Consider the following 13,883-nt stretch of genomic DNA (forward strand, 5'->3'; position numbering starts at 1 on the left):
TGAAGACATCTGTAAGGCAGCCACAGGGACCACCATACACACTTTCATAAAACACTACTGTGTAGACGTGCAAGCAAAACCGCAAGCTGCTGTAGGACAGGCTGTCCTCAAAACTCTTTTGCAAACTGCTGCAGCTGGCACAGGTAGCCACCGCTAGAGGAGATACTGCCATACAGTCTATGCACAGATATGAATTCAGCAGTCCACATGCCTCGAACGGAATATGCTACTTACCAGTATGCACCTGTTCTTGGCATGTAGGGCTGCTGACATTCATATCGCCCGCCCTCCTCCCCGGTGCCTGTCTCAGCTGCAGCATTATCTCTGGCATGGCCATCTCTTACTTTACTATCTCCATCTCGGCCACAATGGCGAAAAACAATCTGAGGATGGAGAAGATGCCCATGCGCACTGTAGTCTAGGGGAGGAGTCGCCTATCTCGTGATACTTCGAAGCCTCTTCCAAGACAACAAAGTGCAATCATCCGGACCCAACACTAGGCGGCGATCTATGCACAGATATGAATGTCAGCAGCCCTACATGCCAAGAACAGATGCATACTGGTAAGTAGCATATTCCTTTCTCAGGTAGGTAACATTTACCTTCCTCCTTTGCTGTGGTGCCTGTAGACCTCTATCTATGCCTCTTTCCACTTCCCTGCGTTCCTCCTGCTATTTCTACTACCTTGGATGAAAGGTAGACTAGAACTGGAATGATTGAGGATATGAACAATAGAAAAACATGTCTAAAAGTCCTGATAAGTAAACCAGTCCATGGTATAACCACGTGAGACCCCATCAGAAGGGACAAACTCCAAATGTCTCCGCTAATCATTAATGTTTTAAATTCTTCCTGTATGAATTGTTTCTGCGCCTACCTTATTGATCTTTCATAATCTTTTTCACAACTTTTAATCTAGTCACACCGAGCCCCTTCGATTTTAGATGGACTAGAGTAACGATTTACAGTATTATTGGGCAGTGGGATGGGGTACATTCCTGTATACATGTTCCTGTCATGAAGAACTTATTAGAGGTTGCTGTTTAATCTGAGGTAGATCTTACTTTTCTTGGAAGGTGTACAACAAAGTAATGCCAGGGGATAAGCTGAAGGTTGAACATGTGATCAGTGTCCTGGAGAAGAAGTACCCATATGTGGAAGTCAGCAGCATTCTCGGCAGTGATTCTGCATATGACAAGAACAGAAAGGTGAGTAAAACTGATTTACAATTTACAGTTGACTTGGATTCAGGTTCACCCTCCTTTAAAAATCCAAAAACGTATGGGCTTCAGGCACAACTGTTCCCTTCTCTTCCCTTTCCTGTTGCACCCTAATAGCAAGGATAACTTGGATATTTCTTGTGTTTTAGGATGGGAAACATTACTATCTGCAGACAGGAGTTGGGCCACTACCCATTGTTCTGTTCAATGGCATGCCCTTTCAGAAAGATCAACTAGATCCTGACGAACTAGAAACGGTGACAATGCATAAAATCCTGGAGACCACCAGCTTTTTCCAAAGGGCTGTGTACCTGGTGAGTACTGAGAGGAATCAAGAAAGCCACAAAGCTTTTTTTCTGGCAGCAGACCGAATACTGTGATGGAGCAATAACGTTTTTGCCTGATGATATGATTGTACATATTAACTGTGCTAACTTACTGTGTGAAAGCACTGCAGTTTTAATTGAAAACCGTGTGAGTTAAAGCAGTGTATGTAGGACAAAGCTTCATGCTAATTTACACAAGCATTTGCAATGCAATAGGTCTTGCATTAGTGAAACTTTGATCTATTGTTGTTGCAAATGTGTTATTTTTTTGTTTTGTTAAGAAATATTCCAGCAGTAGCATAAGTAATAACACAACTTCCACTAAGCAAGGAAAGGGAGCAGTACCACAGGCTGTTTCTATGTGTTCCTGTGGAGTTGTAAAGGGACCTCTATTAGCCGCATAAGGTACTGCACCCTTAATCTAATTATAAATAGAGGAATTGCAGCTGAGTATACGTTTCCATTTGTATTTTATTGTAAAAGAGATGTTTGCTAGCATGGTTTTTAAAAAGGCTCCATTTAAGTAAACAACGATGGTGCATGTTTAAAATGCAATCTAACAAAAATCTCCTTTCCAATAAAAATAAATGGAAACTTATGCTGAGCTGCAATCTTTCTATTTATATTTGCATTAAGGGTGCAGTATCTTATGTGGCTAATAGAAGTCCATTTACAACTCAACAGGGACGCCTAGTAACAGCCTGTGGCACTGCACCCTTTCCCTGCTACGTGGAATATCTTTTAGTACTTATGCTACTGTTGGGGTAGTTTTTCACCAAAACAAATAAATAACCAACATTAGCATTTGCAACGCCAATAGTTCAAAGTTTCACTAATGCGAGCCCCATTGCATTGCAAATGCTTGTTTATCTTGAAAACAAAATCTGAAGTAAGTTGTAAAGACCTGCTTGAAATTGGATATCTGTGTCGACTGGGTGCACCTGCTTGTTTTCCTGTCAAGGTCTTTCCTTGGATCTCCCATGTGAGTCGTCTCTGGGACAGGTAGAAGGAAATGTGGTATATGAAAGAGTTCTCTTTAAAAACAAAAAGGGCACTATCCCTTTTTCACACTCCGCAAGCAGTACATATTTACAGAATGGAAAAACAATTATAAATCCTTACATTGGCATGACTGAAAGAGCAGTGAAAATAGATTGAATCACAATTGATCCAGTATTGGTTTGAAAAACCCACAATCTATTGTGGAGATACATTTCTTAGAGGTTGTATTCTCAGGTTGTTTGGGACACAACAGGAGTCCTTTTTGGAGTGCAAAAAAACCAAGTAGAAGAGGTTAAGATTGAATGAAGTGTGAAGAACAATAACTTGATTGTTACATAATTGGATGCATACACTGGATTAAAAGTAGCAGTCTAGTAGCCTGTTTTTTTATTTTTATTTTTTAAACTTTTTATTCAGCTTGAAAACTCGGCAAAGTAACAAATAACAATACATTTTCATGGATGTCATTATCATTATAAAAAAGAAAGAAAAAGAAACTTTGAAAAATCATATATGGCATAATGCAACACAGGAAAAAACAGAAAATTGCAATACGTATTTATCCCAGACAATTCTCCAATCTCAATTATTCATCCATTGCGTGAATGGGGCCCATATCTGTGACTCCCGCTCCCGCCTCCTCCTGCCCCCCACCTGAGAAACACAGCTGATTCTAAATTATGAAGAGCTAAGATCCTTGCTCTCCAATTCACAAAAGTGGGGGCAACAGGATTAATCCATTCAGATGTTATACATGTGCGCACTAATGACATTGCAATATATATTAAAGCTGAGTTAGCCAGTGGAGCGTCGGACTCGCAACCCAATATAACTAATTCAGGAGTTAAAACAACTGGAATTTTAAGGCTTAGATTAATAAATACTTGAATATCTCGAAGGAAGGCGTCAAGTTTGGGACACTTAAAAAACATATGGACATCATTTGCTGCTAGTAACCCACAGCGCGGGCAAGCATGCCTGCCCCTGCCACCCCATTTAACAATTTTGGCAGGGGTATAATAGAGATCATATAGAGCCATATAACTTTAGGAGCGTAAGCTCCCTGAGATTAGCACAGAATTCGATAGCTCTAATGCTTGGGAGATATCAATGCCTGCCTTACCTAGCTTACTTGCGCATTTAGCATTATGGAGAGATAAATCATCAGGAAGACCTGATGTGCTGATATAATGATCCAATACAAGCCCGCTTCCAAATCAAGTCCATTAATGTATACTTATCAAACAAAGTTGGAATTTTACGTAACAATTTATCCAAATAACATCGGAGCTGCAGATATTTTAAAAATTCATGCGTGTAAGGTGAACTTCTCTTTTAAAAAAGAAAGGAGGCCATCTTCCCCTCTTGAGTTAAGTCCCCAAGAACAGTAATACCACAAATTCTCCAGTGAATTGAAATGTGATCTTGGAAAATAGAGGGTAACAATCTAGCAGCCGCGAGAGGGGTATAAAATTTAACATTGGGAATTGACCATTTCCGCCGTACCTTCCTCCACACTGAGTACATGGAAAGGACAATTTTGAATTTCGTTTTTTTATAATAGCTGGGTTCTAAGACCGACAGCAGGGTCTGTTTAGCATCCTCTCCGAGACCGATCTCATAAATGGAGGGTCTGCAGCATTCTGGTATTACTGCTTTCTCTCCAAAAAGTGGTACTGCAAATTGTTGGAGCTAGGCTGTCCAGCTATAGAGCAAAAGGTTGGGGGCTGACCACCCTCCCCTATCCATCGCCAACTGCATCCATTTTGCCGCCCTCCGGGGCTGATGGTAACCCCATAAGAATCTACTGCAAGATCTTTCAGCGCTCGCAAGGCTAAATTGGGCAAACTGAAGCGGAATGGTTCTAAAAATATAAAGAAACTTAGGTAAAATTAACATCTTTAGCACATTCCGCCTTCCAAACAGAGATAAATGCAAATTATCTCATCTTTGTAGAGTAGAATCAACTGTGGCTTTAATGGGTAGGAGATTCATGTCCGGTATCTTGTCTACTGCAGCTGTAATTCTAATCCCCAGATACATTGCACTTGGAAATACTGGTGCCTCAGATGGTCCCATGGCCGCAGTTTGGACCACTTGAGTCTTCTGTGCATTGAGCTCATAGCCAGAACAGTGGCCATTTGTTCCGCTAGGTTTTTAATAGTGTGAAAGGAGGGCGAGACATCACTTGTTAGTACAATAATGTCATCGGCATAAGCTAAAACTTGTGATTTCATATGTGTTAATCCTAGCTGGCTATATGTGCGGAGAGCGCTCAAGTGTGCTTAAGAACTGATCTATATACAATCCAAATAGCAGAGGCGAGCAGGGGCAACCCTGTCTGGTGCCTCTGCTAATTTCAAAGGGTCTTGAAACCAACTCTGAGATGGATAAGGTTGCTTGGGGTGCAATATAAAGTGATTGCAAGGCGTGAATAAAGTTGGGGGTAAACCCCTTCCAGTACAGAACTTTCCACAAAAACTCCCAGGCAACCCTGTCAAACGCCTTTTCGGCGTCTAACAGGATTGCACCTAAGGGAGATCCCGTGGTTTGAGCCCAATCCAGAAGTGCTATGACTCGGCGGATATGATCCGCCGTGTCCCTACCTGGGATAAACCCATGTTGTCGGATGGACTCTAGTGGAGATATTACTGACCCTAATCTAGTAGTCAAGATCTTTGCAAAGATCTTGCTGTCTGAATTGATTAATGATATTGGACGAAATGAAGCAGGGTCCAGCTCAGGTTTATCCTTCTTTCTAAAAAGGATTATAGTCGTATGACGCCAAGAGTCTGGTATAGAGCAGCGCTGCGCTTCTCTGAGGATTGTTAAAAATTCCTCACAAATTACAGACCGGAATGTGGAATAAAACTCCAATGAAATGGAGTCCGGTCCCGAAGCGTTGCCCTTGGCCAGAGAGTTCAGTGCCAGTTCAACCTCCTCCCATTCTATTGGTTTAGCGAGAATTGTATTCTGAGAAGCTGTGACCTTCATAGAATTAAGCTCCGATACAAAGATATCAAACTTGTGGTCTACGTTATAATCACTGGGTCCCTCAGTATAAAGAGAACCATAGAACTCAGAGAAAACATTGAGGGCCCCTTCAGGAGTGTCATGAATTTGACCCTGATCGTCCTGTATCTTAACAATACGGCTGGCCACAGCCCGCTGCTGAAGTAATTTTGCTAGTACCCCGCCTGCCTTTTCCCCCAGCTCAAACATCATCGAGCTGTACTGTAAGTATTTAGCAGCGAGGTCCTGCCCAAAAAATTTAAGCAGGGAAGACTTAATACATGCTACGACGCTTGGATTGATGCTGTTTCTCGTCTCTCCTTAATAGCATCTGTGAGTTGGACCTCTAAGAGATGCAGTGCATCAAATGGTTTGCTCCTGAATCTTTCTCTGGAGGGAGAATGAGAAACACTTAAGTCTCGCCAAAAATCGCTGCCTTAAGTGTGTCCCCAACGATGATACTTGAAGCTGAGCCTCTATTGATGTTTAGGAATTCCACAATCCAGGGTCTCATGTGATCTAAATATAACTGTTACGAAAGAAGCTTTCTCTCGAAAGTCCAAAGTGTAGGAACGTTCTTTATTTTATTTGAAGTACAACTTTTAATCAGCGGGTTATGGTCAGATATAATACGTGGTGAAATTGAAATTAGTGTAGTGTTAGCCAATTGATCCGATACAAATACATAATCTAAGCGCACCATTTTATTGTGTGGAGCTGAAAAGTATGTACAGCCATCTAAATGCTTATGATGATGAAACCAGAGGTCGGTCATGCAGTGCTCCTGGACTAAAGCTTGCAAGGCCCTAAATACTCTGGTTTTCCTACCCATGTAGGTTTGCCCCCCTATAAGATCGAAATCAGCGGAAAGATTAATGTTAAAATCACCACATAGACATATAGGCTGGGGCCATAAGGCAAGTTCTACGTTTAAATGATGAAGAACTGCGGGGTCATCCAAATTTGAACCATATATCGTACATATGGTTAATGGCAAACCATTAATCAGAAGTTCAGAGATAGCCCATCGACCCCCATTATCTTGATCAGTACTTACACAGGATCCCAAATCCCGCCTAGTTAGTATTGCCACCTCTCTTATCGTCGATGACTGTCAAGAGCATCCTATTAGGTCGAATCCAGGAATTTTTAAATACTCCCGGTTGTTCCAGGGCACATGGGTTTCCTGTACGCAAAGTACCTCTAGATGTAAAGCCTGAATCACTCTAGTGAACAGTGCTCTTTTTTTCCCATTATTCAGGCCACAAACATTCCATGATGCTATACGGATTTTACCCAACGCCATTTATTGTTTTATACACAAGAATTTGATAGTAACCATAATATTCAAAATGACTCCACGAACAGAAAACATTTTCAAGCCTTTTTTTGATGCGATCCCGAACCTCCCCCCACCCTGACGCAACCCCAATCCCGCCCCCCTCCCCTGAACCCCACCCTCCTTGAACCCCCTCACACCACCCCCCAGAAGAGACAAAAGGACCGAAGTCCTGGTGATGGGGTAGCTGGTATGGGACAAAGAACCTCCCTCCGGCACCCCCCAAAATCTGCTGCCGAATTACCTATACTAGAGGGCATGCCCTGGGAGATGTCAATAGATCACTCTTGCATTAACATCGCTTATAAAATAACCTTAACATCCCTACAATTGGGAAATGCCCCCCAAAGAGATTTTCTGACAAGCAACAAAAAAAAACCAAAAAAGGAATGCAGCAGGAAGCTTAAATCCATACAAGTTAGCTTGCTAGACTGAATTCAAAAAAGCCTTGGCCTGGATCTCTGATTCAAAAATGTTTGTCTGACCTTGATAGATAATTTTGAGTTCGGAAGGAAAAAGTAAAAATACCTGCACCCCCTTGGATTGAAAAGGGGCGATAAGCTGGCGAAGCTGCCACCTCCGCTCAACTGTAAATTGACAACCCTTCCTTGCTCTTTGTCTATCGGGTCTAGCTAGGTCGTAGATTCTTTCTCTAGCCCAAAAAAATGTTTGCATGCAGAATAAAATAGCGCAGGGTCTATTGTCCGTTTGACCAGTTCGCTGTTTAGGTTTAAATGGGAACCGATGGGCACGTTGAATTTCTAGCTGCCAATCCCACTCCTTAACCTCTGGAAAGGCTTCTGAAAATAATTCAGCCACAAACCGTCTGGCATCTGATCCTTTGATGCCCTCGGGAACCCCAAGAATTCATAGATTGTTTCTCTGGGCCCTATTTTCAATATCCACTAATTTCCACTGGACATAGTCTTTACGGGATTGGAGTAGATTTACTGTAGTTTGTTGGCTGGCCATATCATCCTCCAGAGTAGAAATCCGGTTTTCCGCTTCGGCTACCCTTGTTGTAATGTCTGCGCAAGTTTTAATCACTCTGCGGAGAGAATTTTGGACTCTCCGGCATGCTCCCTGTGCCCGGGTGCTTTCTTGACGGGTCTCCTCGCGGTGGGCCGTTATTGTTTGGTATATGATTGTGTCATCTCCCCCGGGGGCGGTCCGGAGCTGGAATCAAAGCAGTTCGCAGCCGAGATATGGGGGAGAGCCTGTGACCCAGCCTGCGCTGAGAATGAGTAATCCCAGTCTAGGGAGCCAGCTTTGGAATCTTGGGGTGCTTTGCGGATTGTAGACTGGCCCTCAGACGTACCAGCAGGGTTCAAAACATCGTTGGTACGCCAGTCACCCACATCGCTTTCCTCATCATCAGTCCACTCCCTATCTAGTCCATTATCGTCCACTGAAGAGCCTGTAAGTTCCGATAAGGAAAAGAAGTTGTCTCCATCTAGGCCACCCTCATTAACCATTGGTGCACAGGCTGGGGGGATTTGGAGTGTCTCTATGAGGGGCTGAGCAGATTGGTGGTCTGTAGAAGGCACCACCGGATAGGCAACTGCTGCTATTGTTTGTGTATCAGAGGTAGGATCCGGGGGAACTACGGCTCCCAGCAGCCCACTGAGTTGGGAGATTGCATCCAGCAAAGTATCCGTGCGGACTGGAGTTAGAGCAAATGTGGAGTCACCGCCAGGCCCCCCGCCTCAAACTGCTTGACTGTACAACCGGCAGCACCCCCATCAATCTCTTTAGGTAAGGCAGACGTGAGCTATAACAAGGGTGACAAGGAAATAGTCTGTCTTACCGATTGTCGTTTTGGAGGCATTAGAACTAGTGGAAAATGTGTTTGCTATACCAACTGCAGCTGGAGTCTGTGGGTTCTGCACCGTTTTGGTTCCGCCTGTCCGTGAGTGGAATATTACCGGAATCTGCTTCCCCAACCCTTTGCCCGGTGCGGCCGCCACTGTAGCCCAAGCAGTGTCTGATTTTTTGCAACTTACGGCAGATGGAGTAGCCGGTTGTAAACCTGAGGATTGAAGCACAGAGGAGCCGGTCTTCAGCGAAACCCGAGGCGGGTTCTTGGTCTGGCCTTTCGGAGGCATAGTGGAGTCCGCCAAACTACGCCTGTGAGGCCGCCCGGATAAACACAAGCCGCTCCCAGGAAGACGCCGAGAAGTGAAAATAATGAAAGATAGGCAGCGCCAGTAAGTGGGGAACCAGCAGAGCATCTCCTGCAAGAATCCAACAGCGTCGCTGTGTATTTTTTAGTTTTAACAGATCCGCGCTATAGAGAAAAGAAGATCAGCAGATCGGGGGGGGGCGGGAGGGGAGGGGGAAGAGATGCCGAGACCAGCTCACTCTGCCTGAGATACGGCCGCCATCTTGCAGTCTAGTAGCCTGTGATTGGATGTTTTTCAATGTAGAACTATGTATGTGTATGTCACAGTGTACAGTAAAGCCATATTAACATGCATACATCACGGATTTTATACAGCACATGCAGAGGGAATAAGTAAAGGAAAGTATTTTTTAAACTCCTGTAAATGAATCACACTCAAATACTGTGCCCATTAGATTTGCATGCTGAATGATTGTAACTGAATACAGAGACTGAAGGCAGATCATTGAAATCGTCCTCCACAGTATGAACATAATGCACAATGTTAGTGCTGGACTGTTAGCAGGCACCATATGTAAACACCAAAGAAGAAGAAGGAGGGCTACTGCAACATGCTCATTTAGCCGTTATTTGACTAGGCATGTTACCTTCATTTGCAACAGATGCTTCATCTAAATATATGCTAGATGTGTCCACATTCCGGTATTGCAATGGTTTATTTATTCCCAAGTGACAAATGGATGCAGGTTCACAAAATGATAGTGGTTAGCAGAGCATATCATAGTTAAAAGCAATATGCAAGTTATAGATTGAACATAAATAGGCATAATATCAAGACACTGCAGAATCGTCATCTTAGTGGGTGAGAAAGAGAAGCTCTGAGGTCATGCTTGGACTCTATCCTAAGAGCCAATGTAATGTAAAGTTTGCAGAAATTAAACCAACTCAAAGCCACCCTACCCAAAGTTCACAGATGAACAATTCATCATCATCAACTTTATTTCGGCTCAAAAGAACCATGACAGTATACAGTAACACATCTCATGATAGATAAAAAACCTAATGAGGAAAATACATAGTTCACAACAATGTACATGAGTTAAGATTGGTTAAAATTGCAATGCATCAACTTGCACTAAGAAGCACAATAGAATACCCCCAAGCTGAATGATTTGCGGATAGAATTTTTTTTAAACCGAAAACTAGAAATGGTCTATAGAAGGGTCCATTAAGCCATCCCTAAAATCCAACATTACAGTATATATAAGGGGTTCGGACAGTGCGCAAGCCATTGTGAGTAGATACAGAGAACATACAGAAAAGCACACAAGATAAAAAATCAAATAAAATCATATTGTTTGTTTGCAGTGAAAGACACCTCCAAGCTAGGTGATACCCAGATGGGCAAAAACCTCAGACAGAACCTAAGAATAAGCTCTAAAAGTGTCCACTATGCCGTCCACACATCAAGCATTACAGTCTGAATTGGGGGTTTTCACAAAGCGCTAACTGTTCTAGATACCCATTATAGAAATGGGGTAACCCAATACGGTATTATGGACCTGGGTGATCAATACTGTTAAAGAAAACAATGGTCCAAACCGAAATTCATCATTGAATCAATGAATAATGCACTCACAGTTGTCCTTTTTATCACTGTTAAAACGAGTATCTGAGTTAATCTACTCAAAAGGAATCAACCTCTAAAAGTTATTAGCGAAAAGGAAAAAGCAACCACCTGAAGGAAACTGAATTTATTCCAAAAAGAGTTTTCAAAATTATTCCATCACAACACAGTTAATTATATACATTTGTACATCTTCAGAAAACGGTAAAAGGAGAGAGCAAACTGCTTCTAACGAGAAAGGTGCCGGAAAAGGAAAAAAGGGGGTGATTTAAAGATAGAGGGGTGTAAGCCTCAACGAAAAAGTGACATAGAGTTTTAAATAATTAGAAAAAAAAACAAAGCTGTAAAAAATCAAGCTAGTAGTACAATTAGGCCACTATTGTTTGTTAGACTTTTTTGCATTTATACAGTCTAAATTTGGCATGTATAATGAAACTTTTAATAAGTAGTGGTCCTATTGGCTTAAGAATTGCGTCGACGTTTCGACCCGTCTTGGGGTACAGGGGTGACTGGGAACCTCGACCTGCGGGTCTTCCTCAGGACGTATATATGACACAAGCCCTTTTACCGTTGATAATCAGTGTAGACCTAGGGTAAATTAAAGTAGTGTTCAGGCAGTTGCATGAATATTTTTTTTAAAAAGGGGGTTAAAATATTAACCTATTTACTCGCTTACCTAAAAGTTTCTTTTCTTTTTGTAGGATATTCACAGTCCTCCTTCATCAGGATGTGTAATCTAATTGCTTGACCGTTGTGTCACACCTATAATTAATAAGGTGTAGTTGGTCTATCAAAGCATATTTTCCATAATTTTCAATTTTAATTGTAATATCAGTTAATGGTCAACCAGCTTACCAAACAAGTTGGTGGTTATATGCATAACCAGAGGGGTAAAAGAATTGCAGAGTTGGGGGCAGCAGACACAGCTCACACCAGGTAGCCGTCTGTCACTACAAGGAGACATATTAATAGTGTGTTACTCCGGGGCCATTCTCAAAGCGGTTCGCGGTTCACGCGGCCGGCATGCTGGTTCCTACCTTGAGTGTAGTTATTCAGCCGTCACTCGCTGATATACGTTGGGGTAACACTACCCAAAAACCGGACGTCGGTACATGTTTTTAAGTTCTTATGTGGCCATCCCTCGCTCGGGAAGTGGTTCAATGCTAGCCAGCACTAATGGGCGCTAGAAGACAACAATTACGAAGTGTTAGCGTATGCTATGCCTACAAGGTCCCTCATTTAAAAAAAACACAAAACGAGGGGATCACAACTCAGAAAAAAGTAGCGAGACATACCTCATCAGGGTCTGTGTGAGTTCCTGAAACGATCCATAATACCTGATGCTCCCGTGACGTGATGACGTCATATAGACGTATTGGACGTTCACTAGAGACCGGCATAGAAAAAAGACTAGCTCCGGATATGGATTCGATCGAGACTTTTCGGCAATTAATTAATTTCAATTGCCAAATGTGTAAATGTAGCCCCAATTCTGATTTAAGTTATATTATAGGAACTGGGGGACAGTCACACACAAGAGTCATAGTGTGCAGAAGGAATGAGCCATTTTAGGATATTATCACCTATGGTTTAACACTTCCACCTGTTTGCTGATTTCTTCGTATTCATTCAAGCCCTGTTTTATGGTGTCGAATAAATGTATAAAACGACACTCACGAAGGCTCAAAGTATGATTGAAATCACCCCCTCTTGGATTTGGTGTCACCTTTTCAAGAACACACCATTTCAAACTATCTGGGGCATGTTCAAATCTAGTGAAATGTTCCACAAGAGGGGCTCCCTGGGTTTTACATTTAATGCGGCTCACGTGTTGTAGTATACGGCATTTCACTCTCTGAATGGAAACGTCAACGCAATTCTTAAGCCAATAGGACCACTACTTATTAAAAGTTTCATTATACATGCCAAATTTAGACTGTATAAATGCAAAAAAGTCTAACAAACAATAGTGGCCTAATTGTACTACTAGCTTGATTTTTTACAGCTTTGTTTTTTCTAATTATTTAAAACTCTATGTCACTTATTCGTTGAGGCTTACACCCCTCTATCTTTAAATCACCCCCTTTTTTCCTTTTCCGGCACCTTTCTCGTTAGAAGCAGTTTGCTCTCTCCTTTTACCGTTTTCTGAAGATGTACAAGTGTATATAATTAACTGTGTTGTGATGGAATAATTTTGAAAACTCTTTTTGGAATAAATTCAGTTTCCTTCAGGTGGTTGCTTTTTCCTTTTCGCTAATAACTTTTAGAGGTTGATTCCTTTTGAGTAGATTAACTCAGATACTCGTTTTAACAGTGATAAAAAGGACAACTGTGAGTGCATTATTCATTGATTCAATGATGAATTTCGGTTTGGACCATTGTTTTCTTTAACAGAACTGTTCTAGATAGGCTTAAAGTGCACAGTGCATACAGGATACCAATCAGTCAATATTGTTTGTTTTGGCATACAAATACATGAAACACTCGTTAAAACATTGCAAAATACTATTAGAAGCAAAGAGTAACAGTTAAAAACATATGCACATTTTGATCACTAAAAATAATCTACTGCAGTTTGCTCATGTTTACTAATACAACGGCTTTTGCTGCATTCTTTCTGTTGAAACAAAGCAGAAGCACTCCAAGGTGGGAAACACAGTTGATTTCAGCTCGGTGTATGAGCATATCTTGATTAAGGCATGCAGGGGTCTGGCACATAGAGCGATTACACAACCCACCCTCTCATAGCCAGGCACATGAGCCACAAATAATTACGCAGATGTTCCTTCTAGTTGTTTTCGTATTATCCAAGATAACTGTAGATATTTGGCCATGCCAACCACTATCACTTCTCTTGTGTCCCACCAAATAATTCTTAGAGCTATATCAAGGGTCCTAAGACCAATGAGATTGCATAATGTGATAGTCCATTTCTTGTGTGGGACTTTATTGAGGGGAAGCAAAATAGAAAATGGTTAATTGACTCAGAGGTGTTTTTACAGACAGGACATGCTTTAGAAGTGCTGTTGGGCTTCTCCCATTTAAAAGTAAATTGAGCCAACGGGGTTGTCCCATACCTGAACTTCAAATACAGCTGTCTAGACAGGGAGCCTTGTATGGAGTCAAGTGTTGCTTCACAAGATTGCATGATCTTAGAGTCACGGAATTGGTCTGTTAAGCTACCAGTCTTGCATGCCTTCATTTTGTCACCCCAGAAGTAATCCCTGTATTGATC

The 13,883-nt window shown here is 42.0% G+C and overlaps 1 protein-coding gene across 2 annotated transcripts in view; it reads left to right on the plus strand.

Annotated features, from left to right (window-relative positions):
• UGGT1 (UDP-glucose glycoprotein glucosyltransferase 1) overlaps positions 1-13,883 on the plus strand; it is an 849,443-nt gene that overhangs the window by 340,049 nt on the left and 495,511 nt on the right. For both annotated transcript variants that reach the window (XM_086943802.1, XM_086943803.1), the window contains exons 17-18: positions 1,077-1,208; positions 1,370-1,534. In XM_086943802.1, the coding sequence (XP_086799928.1) occupies positions 1,077-1,208; positions 1,370-1,534 (297 nt within the window). The remainder of the gene's footprint in view (positions 1-1,076; positions 1,209-1,369; positions 1,535-13,883) is intronic.

The sequence above is a fragment of the Lissotriton vulgaris genome, chromosome 11 (genome assembly GCF_964263255.1).
Source record: "Lissotriton vulgaris chromosome 11, aLisVul1.2, whole genome shotgun sequence".
In the NCBI taxonomy this organism is placed as follows: Eukaryota; Metazoa; Chordata; class Amphibia; order Caudata; family Salamandridae; genus Lissotriton; species Lissotriton vulgaris.